Source organism: Mesoplodon mirus (genome assembly GCF_964341445.2).
Source record: "Mesoplodon mirus genome assembly, chromosome: 9".
Classification (NCBI taxonomy): domain Eukaryota; kingdom Metazoa; phylum Chordata; class Mammalia; order Artiodactyla; family Ziphiidae; genus Mesoplodon; species Mesoplodon mirus.
In genome coordinates, this window is record NC_138985.1 from 102,929,968 (window position 1) to 102,951,904 (window position 21,937).

General features: G+C 48.3%; 1 protein-coding gene across 1 annotated transcript in view; it reads left to right on the forward strand.

Annotated features, from left to right (window-relative positions):
- The window catches only part of TMEM178B (transmembrane protein 178B), a gene marked incomplete at its 3' end in the record, with an annotated part of 365,464 nt that overhangs the window by 326,995 nt on the left and 16,532 nt on the right, over positions 1–21,937 (forward strand). The window contains exon 3 of the mRNA XM_082632498.1: positions 1,932–2,069. Coding sequence (XP_082488624.1) covers positions 1,932–2,069 — 138 coding nt within the window. The remainder of the gene's footprint in view (positions 1–1,931; positions 2,070–21,937) is intronic.

Below are 21,937 nucleotides of genomic sequence, written 5' to 3' on the forward strand. Positions count from 1 at the left end.
CAGCCCAGGGGCCGGTACCGGCCAAGTGCAGCAGGAAGGGGCTCTGGGGCTTCAGCAGGTTCGTCCTCTCTAGTGCTGGCAGAGGGGCCGAGATTTTTCCTGGAAGCCCTCCAGTTACTGAAAAGGGAACCATTGGTTTCACAGGGGCATAGAAGAAAAATTTCCTCACCTGTTTAAGGGGACATAAATCTCCTTTAGACTGAAAATACCCTGACCTCTCTTTTCTCATTCCCATCACCTGCTTGCCCTTGACTACAGTGGAGAGTGGAGGAAGCCCCCAGAGCAGAGAGTAACGGATGTGACTGCTACCTGGCTGCGGCAGGCACTCCGGGTCAGCAGGGGTGGGAAGGACCAAGGAGAACTCAGTAAAGCAGGAACGGGCTCTCTGTGGATTTCTGCCTCTGTGACAGGGCCCTGTCAGGTTCCCCCACCTCCTCGGGGAGGCTCTGCTGCTGTTCTCCTTCCCACCCCCCACCCCCAACCAGCTTCCTCCCTGGAGGGCGGGGAGGCGGCTGCCAGTGTCTGGTCTTCAGTGTCAGGACAAGGCACGTGGACCACAACCGTCTCCAGCGTGAGGGCGGCGGCAGGGAAGGCAGGAGGCCTCAAGCCAAACTGTGCCAGGGATCCTCTGTTTGCTCTGCACTGGAGTGAGGGGCAAAGAGGGGACGTGATGCCTGTGAGGTGCTCCCCACGGAAACCTGGGTGTTCGCTTCCCGGGGATGAGAAGAGACCGTCCATGCTTGCTTGGATGCGGGGGTTGCGGGGGCGGGGGATTGATGTAGTTTGCTGTCCGGTCCTCAGCATCACACACACACACTCCTCCCTCCCTTCCTCCAAGAGAAGGGAATGCCCAGGGGATCTCCAGGCTGCTCTGAAATCCCCACCTCCCACCCCTTAGGGCAGAGGCCCAGACAAACGGCTCCTGTTGGGGGCCCCGTTGTGGTGTGTTACCCAGGAGGGAGGTAAGAAGGCTGGGTTCCAGGGGAGGCAGGTCGGGTGGAGGAGGCACCGGAGGGCGGGGCTGGCACTGGGAGGAAGCCAAGCCGAGCAAGATGCTGAATGAGGCTGACATGGCAGCAGCTCTGCCCTCTCCTTTCTGCCAAAAATACCACCTTTCCAGACAGCCCTCCTCCCCTCTGTGCCTACTCCAGGCTTTGTCTGGCGGGTCAGTGGGGCGTGGAGCGGAGAAGGGCCTGATCTGGGAAACCGGGTTAACCTGAGGAAGCCTCCTCGGGGGTACAGTCGGAGAGCAGGAAGCATGGTGCCCACGCTGTGGCCTCACGTGCAAGGGAAGCTGAGCCCCTGGGGGCTGGGCTGGAGAAGGAGGGAAGTGATGCTACCGGCAGCCTCATGCTCACTCCTGACCTCCTGGGAGACCAGCAAACCCTGGAGGGAAGGGAGGGAATCCTTGGCAGGGGCAGCCAGACTGCCAGGACCCAGCCCAGCTCTAACGGTCCATTTGTCTGGTTCTCACTGCCCGGAGAGGTGAGTAATGCTGGATTATGACCGGGGAGCCGCACAGATCTGGGTTTGTCGCCCTGTCCTACTGCTCATTGTATGGCTTTCGGCAACTTGCTCCATTTTTCAGATAGGGATAAAGACAGTACCTATCTTAGAAGGTTGAGAGAAGCCTTGGGAAGAACAGTGCTGTGCCGGGCACAAAGGAGATGTAAAAGAAATGACAGCTATGATGATGCTCTCTCCCTGTGCTTATGGACCAAGCTGTCCCAGCGTGTGTTTGCACGCGAGGAGACAGTCACCACTGGAGGCTCTGTCCTCTGCAAAGGAAGCTTGGTTGTACCAACCTGCCTGTAAAGGGCAGGTGGCCTCCCTGCCCCTGCGGGGCCCTGCCCCCTCGCCAGGGGCCGGGGTGCACTGGACCCTGAGTGCCGGGCTCTGATGCTAACTGTTGCCTGCCTGCTTCCCCGCAGACCTGCGTAGGATGACGGCCGGCTTCATGGGCATGGCGGTGGCCATCATCCTCTTCGGCTGGATCATCGGCGTGCTGGGCTGCTGCTGGGACCGAGGCCTTATGCAGTATGTGGCAGGGCTTCTCTTCCTCATGGGAGGTAAGACTTGGGGGCTGCGGGATTGGGGGGGGGGTTCCTGGTTACTGGGATTCCGAGAGAATGGCTGGTGAGCATGTGGACGAAAGCCCAGGCTCGGCGGGGCCCTTTCGTTCACTCATTCAGTGAACATGTTTTGAGGTCCTCTTAGCCACTCTCCACTGCTGGTCCTTGCACTCGGGCATCTGCCCACCTTGTGTGGGAAAGACTGTGGCAATGACATTGAAACAGGTGTCAGATCTGGGGCAAGTGAGAACCCACGTAATACTCGGGCGTTTTATGCACATACTGTACATACTATACTTTGGGGTGGGCGGCAGGTGCTCTCTGGGCAGTTTCCCCTTCAAATGCGTACCTTTACCCTTGATTTATGGGTCTTAATGCCGCTCCATTTCCAAACGAGGCTCTAAAGGTGGTCAGACAGGGCTAGACTATCGTCACATGTCTCCCTTACCCTCTATTACTGTCAGGGCCATAGAACCAATCCCACCCTTATCAAGGGCTGTGTATAAGCAGAACTGTATAGCTGTGAGGGAATAGGTTCCAGCCCATGGGAAGTAAAAGTTAATCCACTATCTACACGTGCCTCTTTTCTCCCTGAAGAGCTGAAATGTGCTCTTTGGTCTCCTGGTTTGAGTCTCAGTCTAAAGCCAAAGCTAACCATTGGTAATGCCCGTCACAGTGCACTCCTCCGGGAGAAGTGGATGGCTGACTTGCGTGGAGTTAGGAAGATGGGGAATTGGGCTTGGACAGATGGTGTTAGAAATATGTGTGGGGAAAAAGGACAGCGAGTCCCATGCGTGGAAACCGCCGTCAGGTAGATGGTAGACACCACGTGAATGGCCTGACTCAGGGTCTCAGCAGGGGCAGGCGGTGGAGGGGTGGGTCCGGCTGGAGAAAGGAGGCGGCTGTCCTTCTAGGTGGACAGAGAGATCTGGGGTTCAGTGGGTGAGCTGTGGGTTGGGAGAGGAGGAGGAGGGTTGCAGGGTTCCACCTCGTGCCTGACCGTTTATCCTTGTTCCCCCAAAGCACAGACACCCTGTGCCTCCCAGATCCTCTGACATCCGAGTCAGCTGCCCGTGCCCAGCACTGCCTCCCTGTGGGCCCCACAGCGGCACTTAGGGCAGAGGCTGGGGAGGGAGGGACACCGTGGCTCCTTCACCCCTCCTTCCGGTCTCCCGCTGAGACGGGGGCCCCCAAAACCAGCCGCACCACCTTTTCTGCACCCGGTTGTCCTCACTGAAGCGAGGGTCACGCTTGGCCCGGGATTTCCATACTTGGTGTTAGCAGCACGGAGTCTTTTTTGTTTCCACCTTCCAGTCAGAATCTTCCGTGGACCCCAAAAAGTGAAAAGATAAAAGTGGAGTGGCTCTGTTTGTAGTGAATGTTCTCTCTAAGACTCTTGTGGTTGTACAAAGATGGGCTCCAGTGAAACAGGGCTTTTCTAAGGCTCTAGAGAGGGCTCCCAAGGATCCGAGAAAAGCTGAGCAAACAGGCCCCGGGCAGAGCAGAAATCCAGGAGCCCTGGGAGCCGATACTCTTTCATCTCTGCCTCTTCCGAGGTGATCGTCATCCCGTCTCCAGGCCGGCACTTGGCTCACATCCTGCCCAGGTGCTAAGTAAGCCTTCCAACTCTGACAGCTTCCAGAGAAAGACAGAGTGATGGGCCCACTGATCTTTCCAGGCCGGGCCACACATCACTGTGACTTGAACAGGGTGGGTCCCTGGGACCCTTCCCACTCACCTGAGACCCTGGGTAGGAACTCTCCCAGAAGAGGGTGTGGGGCAGACAGTGGGGGGCAGGAGGGTGCCTGGAGCCCTGTCCCCCATTTGCTAAGGTACCGCCCAGGAGCCTAGGGCTCTGGGGACGCCAGTTGAAAGCCCTTGGGCTGGACTGGGGACCTGAGGCCCCTCCCCACAGGGAATGAGTGAGGGTGTTGCTTCCGTTCTGCCTGGTTAGTGGTTCTTAATCACCACACAGTTGAATCACCTGCAGAACTTTTTTTTTTTTTTTTTTTTTGTGGTACGTGGGCCTCTCACTGCTGTGGCCTCTCCCGTTGCGGAGCACAGGCTCTGGACGCGCAGGCTCAGCGGCCATGGCTCATGGGCCCAGCCGCTCCACGGCACGTGGGATCTTCCCCGACCCGGGCACGAACCCGCGTCCCCTGCATCCGCAGGCGGATTCTCAACCACTGCGCCACCAGGGAAGCCCAGACCTGCAGAGCTTTTAAAAGTACTGATGCTAGGGCCTCACCCCAGACCAATCCAAGCCGAACTTCTGGGGGTGACACTCAATAAGGGGTGAGAGCTGGGGGAATAGATGACCTTTAAATTCCCCTCCAGCTCTGAAATGTTATGTCCTGGGGATGAATCAGTTGGGCAAGACCTCTCGTGATTTGTTTTCTTCCTTCCCCCGATGCCCCCCAGCCGCCCCATTTTATGACTACCTTAGGCAGCATCAGACAGGGAACCGCTGTCACAGGGCTTCCATTATTACTATGGAGACCTGTCCGAGCCCTGATCACCGAGGGTCCCAGCTAAACCCACTTCCCCAGCACATGCACTCCCTTTCTTTTTTTTTTTAATGGAAAAACCATAGTTCATAATAAAATGTTAGCATCCACAAGAACTCTGGGGAAGCTGCTGTCCTAAGAGCTGTTTCTTCCTGGCAGGAGCATTGTCCTGGTTGGAGTGGGGCCATCTCATCCACCACGGGGCTTTGTTACCTGTGTCCATAGGTAGAACTGTCCTCTCCCCAAAGAGGCTGGGGAGGAAAGTGGTGTCCACACACCTCATGGGTACCTTCAGAGAGGCCCCAGTAGGAGAGGAAGAAGGACAGAGCTGCTAAGAGCTGACCCCTTGAACCCTGGTCTTTTGGGGAAGATAAAGCTCTAGGTGGGGGAAGGCACCCTCTTCCTTTTCAAATTAGTGCCCTTTCCAAGGAAGCCCGACACAGCTTCAGGGGGTCCCAATGCCCAGGGCAGCTGCAGCCTGCTGACCCCATGAGTGTGGTTTAGTTGGAGCCTGGGAGGAAGCAGACTCAGTGTAGAAGCTGTGCCTCCCCCCATCCCTGCTCAACACCGAGAGCTGCTGAGAGGTTGGGTGCCAACCCCCAAATGAAGCCTTGTCCTGTAGAACCCTGTGTATTGAAAAGAGACATGTCAGCATCAACCCCTCCCAGAGCCCAACCAGTGCCTGCCCTCCAGGAGTTCATCTTCTAGGGCTGACCTTTGAAGGGCTTGGAGAGTCAGCTACCTGTGACAGGAACCTCATGAGCACGGCAAAGCAGTCACTCCAACTGTAGATATTTGTGACCAAAAGGCCCCACGGTCTTAGCTTTCACCCAGATTGGCATTTCAGGCACCCGTAACTGAGCACAGACTAGGGCCCAAGGGGTTAGACTGGGCAGCAAGTGAGAAACGTGGTGGGCACCAGCTGCCGCAGTGCTGGCCAGGTTTGGGCGTGGTGAGCAGCTGGAAAAGGAGGGGTTGGCGAGAGTGGAAAAGGTAAATTTAAAGTCAGGAGTCTGAAGATGGAATTGCAGTTGACTTCAGATGAACCGGCCGAGGCCGAAATACAAACAGAAGAGTTCTATTCACAACCTCTTCTCTGTTCCCACATGAAAGGAGGTGACCCACACTGGGCGCTTCTCTTTTCTCGATTTAACTATTTCTGGGGTTAAAGAGAGGGCACCCCACACCTCATGAGATGACTAGCAACAAATTGTTTAATTAAAGCTCAACCCAGAGGAGGCAATTAGTTAAGTATGGCAGCTCTGTGGGGCCAGGAGGGTGTGGGTGGTGAGTGGGATCCAGTTTCCCCTTTGGCATGGCCTCCAGGGGAGAATCTAGCCCAGACTGGCACAACAGCGTTTGGGTGCAACTGCCAGAAACAAGTGTCTGGATGCATCATCAGATTCAGAAGCACAGGGACAGGATGACATGGAGAATGGGGCAGTGTGGCAGGGAGCATGTGACTCCTACGATTACTTGTAATTCACTCGCGGGGCGAACCTAGACCCACCTCATGGGCACAGATCCACAAGATGGGTGTGAACATCCAACACCCATGCCCCGGCCCTCAGCACCCCCTCACACGTACTCGTCCTCCCACTCTTGGAAGGCATCCATCATCTCTGCCTTGAGCTTTCATCTAGGCTAATGCTGGAGCCTCCTATCTAGACTCTGGCACCCGGCAGTCAGTCCTTCACAGGGCAGTTGGCATAATATTTTTGAAACTATAAATCAGATATTCACTCATCTATCAATGCTCAAAAAGCTTATGCTTGAACTTAAAATCCAAACTCCTTACCCTTCTTTACAAGCTATCTTAGTTAGCTTGGGCTGCTATAACAAAATACCAGACACTGGGTGGCTTATATAAAGAACAGAAATTTATTTCTTGCTGTCCTGAAGTCTGGAAAGTCCAAGATCAAGGCACTGGCAGATTCGGTGTCTGGTGAGAACCTGCCTTCTGGTTCATAGATGTCATAGATGGTACCTTCTTGTGTGTTCTCATACGGTGGCAGGGCCAAGGGAACTCTCCAGGGCCTCTTTTATTTATTTTAAATTTATTTATTTTTGGCTCTGTTGGGTCTTTGTTGCTGTGTGTGGGCTTTCTTTAGTTGCGGCGAGTGGGGGCTACTCTTTGTTGCGGCGCGCAGGCTTCTCATTGCGGTGGTTTCTCTTGTTGCGGGGCACGGGCTCTAGGCGCGTGCGCTTTAGCAGTTGCAGCACGCAGGCTCAGTAGTTGGGGCACGCAGGCTCAGTAGTTGTGGCTCGTGGGCTCTAGAGTGCAGGCTCAGTAGTTGTGGCTCACAGGCTTAGTTGCTCCGTGGCATGTGGGATCCTCCCGGACCAGGGCTTGAACCCGTGTCCCCTGCATTGGCAGGCAGGTTCCTAACCACTGCGTCACCAGGGAAGCCCTGGGGCCTCTTTTATAAGGTCACTAATGCCATTCACGAGGGCACCACCCTCATGACCTATCACCTCCCAAAGGCCCCTCCATTTAATACCAACATCTTGGGGGTTAGCATTTCAACATATGAATTTGGGGGCACGCAAACATTCAGTCCACAGTGGAAACCCTATGTAATCTGGTTCATTCTACCGCCCCCACCTCCTTTCCTGTTCCTTCCCCTATGCTCATGTCACTCCAGCCACACAGGCTGCCTCTCTCCTGGTACACACACAGTTTTACTTCAAGGCCATGGAGTGGCCTGATAGCTTTGCCCACAGTGCTTTCCCCGCCAATACCTCATGACTGGCTCCGCTTCGGATTCAGATTCCAACTGAAAAGTCAGCCCCTCACAGAGGGCTTCCTCGACCACCCAATTTAACAAAGCTACCCAGTTGCTCTCTACATTTTAATTAATTTAATTTTCTGCAGCACACCCGCTACTTTATGACATGTTTATTGTTGTTGTGTTTTGGTTGCTTTTTTTTTTTTTTAAGCAGCTTAAAACAAACATTTGTTACCTCACAGTTTCCATGAATCAGAATTCCAGGCAGGCTTAACTGGGTTCTCTGCTCAGGGTCTCACAAAACTTCAGTCCAGGTATCAACCAGCACTGGGGTCTCATCTGAGGCCAGGATGCTCTTCCAAGATCATGATGCTGTTGGCAGAATTCGTTCCCTGCAGCTGTAGGACTCAGGGAAGCTTGCTTACGCAAAGCCAGCAAGAGAAGAGAGTCTCTGACTTCTTCCATCTCTGACCTTCAGATTCGTTTCTTTAAATAGACTTTCATTTTTGGAATAGCTTTAGGTTTACAGAATTTGCCCTTGCACACAGTTTTCCCTATTATTAACATCTTACATTAGTACAGTACATTTATTGCAATTAATGAATAAATATTGGTACATTGTTATTAATTAGTGTCCATAGTTATTTAGATTCTAAGTTTTACCTGATATCCTTTTTCTGTTCCTGGACCATCCAGGATCCCCCGTTACATTTAGTTGTCATGTTTCCTTGGTCTCCTCTTTCTGTGACAATTTCTCAGACTTTCCTTATTTTTAATGACCTTGACAGTTGAGTACTTGAAGAGTACTGGTCATCCATATTGTAGGATGCTCCTCTGTTGGACCTTGTCTGATGTTCTTCTCGTGATTAGACTGGGTTATGGGTTTGGGGAGGAAGATCACACAGGTAAAGCGCCATTTTCATCACATCATTTTAAGGATGCATACTATCACCGTGATCTATGACTGTTGATATTACCCTTCATCACCTGGCTGAAGGAGTAGGTGTCAAGTTTCTCTACTGTAAAGTTACTCTTTTTTCCCGTTTCCATACTGTCCTCTTTGGAAGGAAGTCACTAGGCACAGCCCACACCTAAGGAGTCGGGGTTATGTTTCTCCTCCTTTAGGGTAGAGCAGCTACATAAATTATTTGGAATTCTTCTGCACAGGAGATTTGTCTCTTCTTCCCTGTTTATTAATTGATTCAATCATTTATTTATATCAGTGTGGACTCGTGAATGTTTATTTTATACTTCGGGTCATAATTCAATACTATACTTGTTGTCCAGTTCCGGCTTTGGCCACTGGGAGCTCTTTCGGTTGGCCCCTGTGCCCCTTTGGTGTACTCATCAACGTGGGTTTTGCTTTTGCTTTTTGTGAGTACTTCCTTAGTTTGGGGCACTACAAGGTATTCCAGGCTCATCTCGTGTATTTCCTGCCCCACTCTTAGAACCGGCCACTTCTTCAAGGAACCTGATTCCTTTTATTGGAGAATGGTATTAGAAACCAAGATCTGGACACTAGGTGTCTGCAGTGTTTCTAACATTTTGTGTTTTTTCATTGCCTCCCACTCTGCACCTCCCACCACCACCATAGATATCAGCTCCATGAGCTCCAGAACTTTGCCTTACTCTCCAAGGCACCCCTGTGTCTGGAACAGTGTCTGCAGCCTCCAATATCTGTTGAATGCATGTATCAGAAAAGGGAATTATGTACAACAGAGAAAGTGTTTTGTTTTTTCTTGATAGAGCAGCAGTCCTTCAAGAAATTAGCCTGGGGCTTCCCTGGTGGCGCAGTGGTTGAGAGTCCGCCTGCCGATGCAGGGGAAACGGGTTCGTGCCCCGGTCTGGGAAGATCCCACATGCCGCGGAGTGGCTGGGCCCGTGAGCCATGGCCGCTGAGCCTGTGCGTCCGGAGCCTGTGCTCCGCAACGGGAGAGGCCACAACAGTGAGAGGCCCGCGTACCGCAAAAAAAAAAAAAAAAGAAAAAAGAAATTAGCCTGTCTTCTGTTCTTGGTCTGAGCTCTTCTTCCAGTGGGGCTCCTTATTCTCTTTTTATCTTTATTTGAATAGTCCTGGGGTCCGTCCCAAATTCCTTTTGGTTGTAGGGTATGAATTATACATGACCTCATGAAGAACTTTCTGCCTTAAATTTGGACTCCTAGAATGTTAGAAATGGCAGGGGCCTTAGAGACCATCCAGATCAACCTTCTTGTGTTTCCAGATAAGAGTACTTGTGTCAGTTGTCCGAGGTCATCCAGTCTAGTGAGTGGCAGAACTGGAGCCAGAGCCCAGCCCGTGACACCAGCCTGGATCCTCGCAGCCCATCCTGCTGCCTCTGCTTTCAGCTCCCCGTGCTGGAGATCCCCCTGACCCCCTGCGCCACACCCGTCTTCCCACACTAGCATAGCTCCAATTCTGTGCTTCTAAGCAGGTGCCAGTCCCAGAATCTTGCTCCATTCCCTTTCTGTTCCTCCCTTCTCAAAGCACAAAGGGGCATGTGGAGGAGACAGCGGCCGGAATTGAGGGCACAGGTGGTAAGGTCCTTTCCCTCCCACCTGTGATCAGTGTAACATTTTCTACCTTCCCAGTCCGTCAGGAGAGCAAAGAGAATGCCCCAAAGAAGCTCAAGCTATCCACTTTGAGTGATTGCAGTCATTTGCAAACCAGTGATGCCAAATGGCTCCCCCTCTGCCAGGCTCACCAGAGAGCAGTTCAGCTGTGTGGTGAACCCCCAGATACCCCTCTTCTGGTAGACAAAGACCTTGATAAAGGCCCAGCAATTATGAAAACTTACAAACCTAACATGAAAAGGCCAAGGCATGGGTGTCTTGACTGGGTGACTGTTTCTTTCAGGCAGTAGAATGATTTTAGGGGTGCTGTGAAGTAGGACAACATCCGTCAGCTTCTCCTTACTGGCCTTCCGAGCTTCAGCAGTGCTCAGAAACGTGACTAGGGCTGCATTTCTGTAAGTCCAGTAGGGACTGTGCCTCGAAATTCATGACTCGTGAGTAAGAGAAGGGCAACCACATAAGTCAGATACTATTCTAGGGAGGGAAAATAGAATCAGTAAGCCAATGACTTAACAGGATGCAAGCTTATAAGAAACCCTCAGTAAATAATAGCTATTACTATTATATATAAATGGTAGTAAAGTGGTAGTGAGTATTACACATGTACCCCAAGTGAAATCCATTCCAATAGGCAGAAGAGAGTCCATAATCTATCATGACCAAACGAGGGCATAAAGCCCATCTACCTACCCCGCTAAACGACTTTTATAGTTTCATGTGGGATTTCACTAGAACATCACAGCTCTTCCCTTGACTTTTTTGTCTTACAGTCTTTCTTTCAAAATCCTAAGCGGAAATTCACAGACTAATTCCTGCCCTGGGGTATGTCTTGCCCTTTGGAAGGTGCATGTTTGAATATGTATCAACATTTGATAATTACATTCAAAACAAAGACCTTTTGGGGAGGAGACACATTGTCAGGAGGAATAGGAAATAACATCCATGCTTGCCTAATGTAGAACCAGTGGCCAGGACTGATCACTCCAGCAACCGGGATAGCTGGGGTGGGGCTTCATTTCTGTCTTAAGAGTCAAAATAGACCTCAAAGCAGTTTCACCCTTGCCACCCAGTGGGACCTGCCTCTGTTATAGATTTGCACTTTGGAGGAAAATAGTAAGCAGCCCTGGCCCTGTAAACCCCGATCTGGTCAGTGAAGGCCATGCCAGAATGACCTATAACCTGCCCACCAAACACTCAACAAAGCCACACTGCTTACATATTCTCCAGGGCAGAGGCTATGACAGAGAAGACTCTGGAAAGAAATGGAAGCGGGGGGAGGGTGGTCAGAGGTTTGGGAAGAACCCACTCTCGTCTCGGATGTCCCTGCCCACACTTGCCCTGAGCCACCTTCCATTCCCTGCTACCTGACTAGGGGTTAAAGTCCTTCTTCAGGAAGTAGAATCATCCAGCTAAAAGGGAGAGTTCTGGTTTTATCATGGAGAACCAGTTGAGGACCAAAGGAGTCTTGGACTAGCCGTGTGACACTGGGAATGTTACTTAACTGCCTTTCATGTGTTGCTTCAATTTTCTCACCTATAACACAGGACTAATAATAGTACCCACTTGAGGCCCAGTAGTGAAAATTATAGTTCACTCGTGTAAAAGGATTAGCACAATGCCTGCCATTATTCTCAATAAATTTCTCGATGTTATTATTTTTTACTACTGAGATGCTTCTTTTTTTAAACAACCACCTTCAGGGACACTTTAAGCAGCCCCATACCGCGACCACCAACACCACGCAGACACACACGCTACGGGGTGATGAAGACGGAATTGCTCGAACAGATATTGTTTCTCTGGCTAATCACCACCCTACCCATTCATTCATTCATCCATTCATTCAATATTGATAGCCTGTTATGTTCCAGACACTGTTTAAGCATTTGGGCTATAGTAGGGAATAGGATCAAGTCCTCATGAAGCTTACATTCTAGCTGGAGAAACAGACAAGAAGCAAGTATCATAAATACGTGATCTGATGTGAGGGGATGAGAACTATGGAGAAAAATTAAGCTAGGAGGAAGATAGGGAGTTCTGGGGGGCATTATTGTAGATGAGGGGCCAGTGGGTGGGCACGGAGGCCTCTCAGAGGTGGCAACAGTGAACAGAGGCTTGAATGAAGGGAGGTGGTGCGCTGTGGGAGGACCTGGGCAAGATCAGTCCCTGTAAAAAGAACAGCAAGCGCAGGGGACCTGGGATGGGAATGAGCTTGTGGGGTCTGAAGAAGTTGAGCGACAGGAGGCTTGTGACAGGAGCAGAGTGAGATGGCGGTATGCCCACAGCTGGGTAGATTGTGTAGCGCCTTGGAGGCCATGGGCTGGGTTCGATTGATTCTGCCCTGCCCTCTCTCTGTTTCCACATTGCTCTGGGGTTCTCCCCAGGGCGATCATTTGATATTGTGTGACTTTTATCAGTGGTCTGGCTCCCTTCAGGGGTACCTATAGCTGGGGCTTCTTCAACCTGCTGTGCCCAGTTCCAGTGAGTGAAGGCATGGTATCTATGTCTGGGGTGACCAGGTCAGGGTAGGGGGACTGCCACACGCCCCATGAAGGTGTTGCATTGCCACACACCCGGTAGCATCCTTCCCCTCCAGTCAAGACCAGCAACATAATTGGTGTAAAATGAAAACTTGGACTCCTAATTCAGACATTATTAAGAATTTCAGGGGGACAACAGCAGAGCATTAAAGTAAGCACACAGCTGCTCAGGTGGCATGCCCACGAAGCCGCCTCTGCCTCCAGAATTGTTCCACACCCAGACTCACCGATCCCAGGGCACCACAGCCTTTTGCTACAGGGGCTCACAGAGAGCTTGAGAACTCAGGTCTTCTCTCTATTCTGCATGCAGCTCTCCTTCTCCCTAACTCAGGCTGAGTCTACTGTGCTTAAAATCACCCCTCGTCTTTGATGACTGAATAATCACACAGAACGTGTGTTCCCCCACGCCTCAGGTCCAAAGCTGGCTCCGCAAACATTGCCAACACAACCCGCTAATAAGACTAGACTGAGTTCATTGCTTACTGCCATCAGGGAGAACAGCACCTTCCAAAACTGGCGGGGTCTGAGAGGGGGAAGGTAAGGTTGGGATTTATTGAGAATTGGAACCTTGGTTTAAGGCCTTTGTTTCTAGGCAGGTCTTTGATTAAGATTGGGTGAGAATACTGATATTACCCAAGATGGATGGAAACAGCAGGATTGAAGAAGTCTTAGAGCTCACACTGTCTGCTGATGCTTTACATGGGCGAGTTGATGGATCTTGCAGGAAGTTCCTGTAAGGCGATCAAACCACTTGCGTGGGCAGGGCAGACCCACAAGTCTAAAGGTGTAAAGGAGGGAATAGCAGAGTCAGGTTACTATAGATGGTAAAGTATGGTTATGGTTCAGCATCTAGGCTGGGTGTGGGTGGATGATTTGAGGTCCATTCAGGATGAGTGATTTCTCCACAGCCTTGGTGCATTCCTGGCTGGCCTGTCTCCACCGGTACAGATATGCTCAGACATAGTCGAGACTCAGGCTGGGACGCTGACCACCTGAGGTCTCTTCCTGTCTTTCCTAGAAGTACTAACATTGCTGCCCTAGGTTGGGGCCTCTTGATTCCAGACAAGGGACTATCAGCAAGAATGGGATGGGGAAGGGCGGCCAGGAGAAGAGAGAGGGGGCAGGGTAGCCAGCAGCCCATCTCCATTCTCGGAGTGGTTGTTGAGAAAGAACAGATTTCTCCAGCAGCCTTTTCACTGGAAACAGAAAGACCCAGAAGGTGGTGGTGACTCCACAGTGCTTGATTGCCATGGAAACTTAGGTAATTTCTAAAGCACCTTCAAACTCCTCCCTCCCTGTGGCTCTTCTAGGATGTCCTTACAGAGGTGAGCAAGCTTCAGAGAAAAGGAACTTGTTTGGCAAGTTCTTGGCCTCTTGAAACAAGTCATATGTCAAAGAAAAACGCTCATTCCTGAGGTAAATGCAGAGACCCCTCCGATGGGGCTTAAAAGCTGCTCCTGGGAAAAACTGAAGAGGGAGGAGCTGGTGTAAGTGAGGAGGAATTGCCTCTCTCCTGCTCTGGGTGCAGAGAGGAGTCTGAGGACGGGGAAAAAGTGGCATCAGAAATAGGCACGCCCAGGGAAGGGGAACGGGGGGTTCTGCTCTCAAGAGGCTTCTGTCGCCCCCACTGCTTGGATGGCTGGGATGTGCTGTGTGTCCAGGGACTGAAGCCAGAGTACCCAACACCAAGGAAAATGGCCCAGACCAGACACAAGGGCCCCCTGGATAGACTCAGAGGACGTCACCAGCAGGCGAGTTGGGGTATGCACACGGGCGCAGGGCCCCAGCTCCCCCTGGGGACCAGAGAGCTGATTTGGAGAGGCAGCCCAGATCAGAGAGCAGGGGTGAGGGAGGGTAGGCAGCCGGCCCCCACAGTGCACAGTCAAGCACACCCTGGGCCCAGGGCTGCCCCCGCCCCCGCCCCTGGACCTCATTGTGGACGATGCCCCCTGTGGGCGGACGTGGGGAGGAGCTTAGCAAGCCTGTACCGATCGCTGTGTACGCCGTCCGGGGTCTGGTGGTGATGGCCTTGAAGGCCTAGGAGGTGCTGATCGGGGAATGATTCTGGGGAGACCTTAAAGCATTACACTGGAGAGGGTTTATGAAGACAGCCCCAGAGGTGTAAGTGAATTCTGCTCTGGTGGACATGCCTCTTCATCCCAACAGAACTTGGGCTTTTGGGACAGATGGGGAGTGACTTGCATTTTACCTCCCGGTATAAAATAGTTGGAGAATGGGTGCCTGTGTAGAGCTGTTCTAGAAGTCTCCTGATTTCAAATACACTTCAAATACACTTACCTTTTATTAGATCATGTCTCATTCCATGCCTTGATTTGGGGTTTGAAAACTACACTCACCCTATCTATAGAAGCCATCAGAACATCCAGGATGTCCAAGACGTGGCTGTGAGAGACAAGAGCCCATCCCCACGTTAGTGAACCATTAGAATCTGCCCAATGCTTATAATTTATTCAATAAACAGCCAGTTAAGTACCGGCCAAGTCCTAGGTGGTCGGAGGATAAAATAAAATAAAACTCATCGCTGCCTTGGTGTTGCCCACATCTTAGAGGAGAGTCAGAAACCTAGACCAACTAGCGTGATAAATGAGCCATTTTCCTTTTAATGACTGATACCTTTAAAATGCAAAATACTAAAAACAAAAGAATTCTGTGTCATTTCAGCAGTAAGGAGGATGAGGATGTCTTCAATCTACCTGTCTACCATTCTTGGGGAAGGAAGGTGCTGGTCATCCAAAAAGAATTTTAAAAGGGTCAATTAGATTTAGCTGACAATTTTTAGTTCACAGAGCTCCAAAGGGAGGGTAAGGTCGTATTTGACCTTCACACCCCCCTGAGAAGGCAGGTGGAACAGGCAGGCAGGAAGGTAGGAGCTCACTTTTTGGAGCATCAATGCTGTGTCAATGGTAGATGCTCTTCAAACGGTATTTCCTTTCATCTTCCCAGCAGCCCTTAAGGTCGCCATTACCACCCTGATTTTGTGGTTAATGAACTAGACCCAGAGAGCCATGAAACAAGCTTAGAGTCATGCAATTAAGTAAATGGTGGAGCCTTAATTTAAGGCCTTCAGATTAACCCCCGACCCCTTTCTTCTCTGTTCCTAGAGCCTGTGGGAGAAAAGAGAAAAGGGTACTGGGCAAGGCCACCTGGGATAAAGAAGGAGGCGTGAGAACTGAACCAGAAGGCAGATGCAGGCTTACCCACCAGCTTCCGTTAGTATTCGTAGGCCAGAGGGGTCCGCCTCTGCCCCCACCATCAAGGGGCAGGTAGATGTCCCTTTGGGGCAGGACAGGAGGAAGACAGGTAGAGAAGACACAGAGGGGCCACCTCTCCTACATTAGGTCCAGATGTGTGAAGATCAACCCTGGAGTCAGGTCTGAATCAAAGCTCTACAACCTTAGGCAAATGTAGCCTTTATATACCTCAGTTTCAACAACTGTAAAATAGTACCTGCCTTGTAGGGTTGTTGTGGGAATTAAATAAGCCAAGATGTGTAACATGCTTAGTACCATGCCAGGCACAGAATGAGCACTTGCTACATTTTCGTTCATGGGTGCTCGGTTTATCCCTGGCTATTCCCTTCTTTGCAGTTCCTAGCTCTTGCTTAGAAAGTTTAAGCACCTTGCCCAAGGTCACATAGTTCCCAGATCAACTCAAATCTATTTAACTCTGAAGGCTGGGTTTTTAATCACCAGGCAGCACTATCTCTCAAATAATAATGAACTTGCTGACATATTGATGATCCTCAAGCAGCTCATGACCTGATAGGGTAAGAGACGACCCCGCACAGACATGTCATCGTAGTGGACGAATGGCATTGTTCTTGGGGTGGCAGAAAACATGAGGCTGATTCTGTTCAAGGAATGTTTCCTAGAGAAATGGGAAAATGAGGACCTTATCTTTCCACATGCTCTGAGACAAAAGACAAAGCTTGCGACTCATGTAGCAAAAAGAATAATCCTTACTTATTACTTCTGTGGCTCGGCTACCAACCCACTTCGCCTCTTGAAGTCTGGATTCTGTTCCCACCACGTCACAGAAGCTGCTTGGAGACCTGCTGACTTCCGGCTGCTCACCTGTCCTTGAGCCCTCCCTTCCTGAGCTCGCTCAGATTTACCCATCTCCATCTTTCCTGAAACTCTCATCTCTTGTTTTCCATGATAATACACTCATGATTTTTGCTTTTCTCTGTGCCCTTCTATTTTCTTTGCTCTCGTCTCCACCTGTAGATGTGGTCTTCAGTACTCTTCTTTTTCCCTATAAACATGCCCCCCTTGTCAACAACACCTACCTTCACAGTGATCACTGTCTCTGCACAGATGAGTCTGGAACCTGTGCATGGAACAGTCTTTTCTGAGCTCCAGCCTCATGTTTTTCATTGTTCACTAGACATCTCCCCCTTCTGGAACCTCAAGCATGCCTTGAACTAGGCTTGTCCTTTCTCTACATACATGTGCTTTATGTTTTTTGCATACATACCACACACCTGGCTTACTCTGGACACCTGAGAAGTCACCTCCCATCCTTTCCCTTCCCCCAGTGAAATGAGCTGCGTTTCTTGACTTCCTCAGCATGTGTGTCTGTCAGTTACCCCTGGATCATTTTTCACTTTTCCAGTTTCATGCCACACCTTTCCATCAATTATCAACATCTGCCAATATTCCCTTTGCAATCATCTTTGGGGCCCGTTCACTTGTTTCCAAGCCCTGAGCACCACGTGGGCCTCTATTACTATTGTAGAGCCCCTAGTGGCACTCTCTGTTCTACCACTTAGTTGCTAACCTCTGAACCTCTATTTTCTCATCTGTAAAATTGAGATGTTGCTATAAAGGTGAAATAATACATAGGAAAAACACCTAGCCGAGGATAAACATTCCTTAAGTATTCATTTCCCTGCTTTCCACTAAATTCCATCTTTGCACCATACCACCTTTCTAAAATACACTTATTACCATGTCATTTGTTTGATGAGAAACATTCTGTGGTTCCTTATGGTCTGTAAAAGCCCATGTCCCTGGCCTGGAGCTTAATGTCGGCCACAGTCTTACTTCAGCCGTCCATCCTGTGCTCCCTCCCCTTCAGACCACCTGTCATTGTCTGCCACCATGCCACCTTTCTCTGCCTGTTGAAGCCCTGTGCTTTCCTCACGGTTCAATTTAGAGTCAGTGTCTTCCAGAAACCTTTCTGAATCAGCTTAACTAAAACCAGACTCTTCCTCTGGACTCAGACATCCCTTTGTAACATTTTGATGTCACTTAGCTCATTGTGAAGACCTTGGAGAGTAGAAATCTAGATCATTTCCTCTCTCCCCTCTGGGTCAAAGCCTCCGTGGTGGCAGGGGGCCTCCTTCTTGCTGACTTTGCCAGTTGTCAATTTGCTCTTTTTTATTTTTAAACCTTAATATGGGGATTTCCCCGGTGGTCCACTGGTTAAGGCTTTGCAGTTCCACCGCAGGGAGTTTGATCCCTGGTCGGGGAACTAAGATCCCACACGCCACGTGATGCGGCCAAAAATTTTTTTTAAAGATTAAAAAAAAAAAAAACAACCTTAATATGGTTTCTGGTAACTTTGACTTATTGGACTTGGGTCCTCTCTGCCAAAGTAAGATCAGTTGAAGTCATTACTTTCTTCCTCCAATGGTCTTTAAAGTATTTGGAGACAACCCTATTGCACTTGTTAATTATTTGCTTTACAAGCTAAATTCAACTCAATAAACATTGACTGGGTGCCTACTGTGTGCTAGGCATTGTGCTGGCAGCCAGGACACACACGGTCCCTGCCTTAAGGACACCCAGGCAGAGTGATCGGTGCTGTAACAGAGGGGACTGTGGGTGCAGCAGAGAAAGGGAGCGTCTATCTGCTGGGAACTCAGGAGCAGCCTCGCAGGGGAGCTAATGATTGAGACTAAAGGGAGAATTGAGTAAATTTGCCTGGTTCTTACTGTTGCCCCTTAAAGGGCTTTTAATGTTCATTTATCAAATGAAACTGCTCCTAGACTTGGAGTTGGCCAGTCTTCAGAAGCAGCATGCCAAGTCCTTATTTATTCATTCTCGTTTAGGATTTCACATGTCATTAATACATATCCATTTATATACATCTCTATGTAACTAAACTCTATTGTGAATGAGGAAAAAAATCCATTTCATCTTTTATTTTTTTTATTTTTCCAAAACCCATCTTTAATATTTTACTTTGCCAGTGATCCCTGATTTCAAATATTTTCTCCATGTACACTCACTTCATTTTTTTCTTTCATTTTTTTTAATTTTTAAATTTTATTTAGTTTATTCTTTTTATACAGCAGGTTCTTATTAGTCATCGATTTTATACACATCAGTGTATACATGTCAATCCCAATCGCCCAATTCATCACACCACCATCCCCACAACCCCGTGGCTTCCCCCCCTTGGTGTCCATACGTTTGTTCTCTACATCTGTGTCTCAACTTCTGCCCTGCAAACCAGTTCATCTGTACCATTTTTCTAGGTTCCACGTACATGTGTTAATATACGATATTTGTTTTTCTCTTTCTGATTTACTTCACTCTGTATGACAGTCTCTAGATCCATCCACGTCTCAACAAATGACCCACTTTCGTTCCTTTTTATGGCTGAGCAATATTCCGTTGTATATATGTGCCACATCTTCTTTATCCATTCGTCTATCAGTGGGCATTTAGGTTGCTTCCATGACCTGGCTATTGTAAATAGTGCTGCAGTGAACATTGGGGTGCATGTGTCTTTTTGAATTATGGTTTTCTCTGGGTAGTAGGATTGCCCAGTAGTAGGATTGCTGGATCATACGGTAGTTCTATTTTTAGTTTTTTAAGGAACCTCCATACTGTTCTCCATAGTGGCTATATCAATTTACATTCCCTCCAACAGTGCAAGAGGGTTCCCTTTTCTCCACACCCTCTCCAGCATTTGTTGTTTGTAGATTTTCTGATGATGCCCATTCTAATTGGTGTGAGGTGATACCTCATTGTAGTTTTGATTTGCATTTCTCTAATAATTAGTGATGTTGAGCAGCTTTTCATGTGCTTCTTGGTCATCTGTATGTCTTCTTTGGAGAAATGTCTGTTTAGGTCTTCTGCCCTTTTTTTTTTTTTTTTTGCTGTCCTCGGGCCTCTCACTGTTGTGGCCTCTCCCGCTGCAGAGCACAGGCTCCGGATACGCAGGCTCAGCGGCCATGGCTCATGGGCCCAGCTTCTCCGCGGCATGTCAGATCTTCCCGGACCTGGGCACGAACCTGTGTCCCCTTCATCGTCAGGCGGACTCTCAACCACTGTGCCACCAGGGAAGCCCCCTGCCCATTTTATGATTGAGTTGTTTTTTCTTGACATAGAACTGCATGAACTGTTTGTTCTGAGCTTTCTATCTTGTTCGATTGATCTATGTTTCTGTTTTTGTGCCAGTACCATATTGTCTTGATTACTGTAGCTTTGTAGTATAGTCTGAAGTCAGGGAGTCTGATTCCTCCAGCTCCGTTTTTTTTCCCTCAAGACTGCTTTGGCTATTCGGGGTCATTTGTGTCTCCATACAATTTTTAAGATTTTTTGTTCTATTTCTGTAAAAAATGCCATTGGCAATTTGATAGGGATTGCATTGAATCTGTAGATTGCTTTGGGTAGTATAGTCATTTTCACAATATTGATTCTTCCAATCCAAAAACATGGTATATCTCTCCATCTGTTGGTATCATCTTTAATTTCTTTCATCAGTGTCTTATATTTTTCTGCATACAGGTTTTTGTCTCCCTAGGTAGGTTTTTTTCTAGGTATTTTATTCTTTTTGTTGCAATGGTAAATGGGAGTGTTTCCTTAATTTCTCTTTCAGATTTTTCATCATTAGTGTATAGGAATGCAAGAGATTTCTGTGCATTAATTTTGTACCCTGCAACTTTACCAAATTCATTGATTAGCTCTAGTAGTTTTCTGGTGGCATTTTTAGGATTCTCTATGTATAGTATCATGTCATCAGCAAACAATGACAGTTTTACTTCTTCTTTTCCAACTTATATTCCTTTTATTTCTTTTTCTTCTCTGATTGTCATGGCTAGGACTTCCAAAAATATGTTGAATAATAGGGGTGAGACTGGACATCCTTGTCTTGTTCCTGATCTTAGAGGAAATGCTTTCAGTTTTTCACCATTGAGAATGATGTTTGCTGTGGGTTTGTTGTATATGGTTTTTATTATGTTGAGGTAGTTTCCCTCTATGCCCACTTTTGGGAGAGTTTTTATCATAAACGGGTGTTCAATTTTGTCAAAAGCTTTTCCTGCATGTATTGAGATGATCGTATGGTTTTCATCATTCAATTTGTTAATATAGTGTATCACATTGATTGATGCGTATATTGAAGAATCCTTGCATCCCTGTGATAAATCCCACTTGATCATGGTGTGTGATCCTTTTAATGTGTTATTGGATTCTGTTTGCTAGTATTTTGTTGAGGATTTTTTAATCTATATTCATCAGTGATACTGGTCTGTCATTTTCTTTTTTTGGAGTATCTTTGTCTGGTTTTGGTATCGGGGTGATGGTGGCCTCATAGAATGAGTCTGGGAGTGTTCCTTCCTCTGCAGTTTTTTGGAAAAGTTTGAGAAGGATGGGTGTTAGCTCTTCTCTAAATGTTTGATAGAATTCACCTGTGAAGCCTTCTGGTCCTGGACTTTTGTTTGTTGGAAGATTTTTAATCATAGTTTCAATTTCATTACTTGTGCTAGGTCTGTTCATATTTTCTGTTTCTTCCTGGTTCAGTCTTGGAAGGTTCTACCTTTCTAAGAATTTGTCCACTTCTTCCAGGTTGTCCATTTTATTGGCATAGAGTTGCTTGTCGTAGTCTCTTAGGATGCTTTGTATTTCTGCGGTGTCTGTTGTAACTTCTCCTTTTTCATTTCTAATTTTATTGATTTGAGTCCTCTCCCTCTTTTTCTTGATGAGTCTGGCTAATGGTTTATCAATTTTGTTTATCTTCTCAAAGAACCAGCTTTTAGTTTTATCGATCTTTGCTATTGTTTTCTTTGTTTCTATTTCATTTATTTCTGCTCTGATCTTTATGATTTCTTTCCTTCTGCTAACTTTGGGTTTTGTTTGTTCTACTTTCTCTAGTTCCTTTAGGTGTAAGGTCAGATGGTTTATCTGAGATTTTTCTTGTTTCTTGAGGTAGACTTGTATAGCTATAAACTTCCCTCTTAGAACTGCTTTTGCTGCATCCCATAGGTTTTGGATTGTTGTGTTTTCATTGTCATTTGTCTCTAGGTATTTTTTTATTTCCTATTTGATTTCTTCAGTGATCTCTTGGTTATTTAGTAACGTATTGTTTAGCCTCCATGTGTTTGTGTTTTTTACTTTTTTTACCCTGTAATTCATTTCTAATCTCATAGCATTGTGGTCAGAAAAGATGCTTGATATGATTTCAATTTTCTTAAATTTACTGAGGCTTGATTTCTGGCCCAAGATGTGATCCATCCCGGAGAATGTTCCATGTGCACTTGAGAA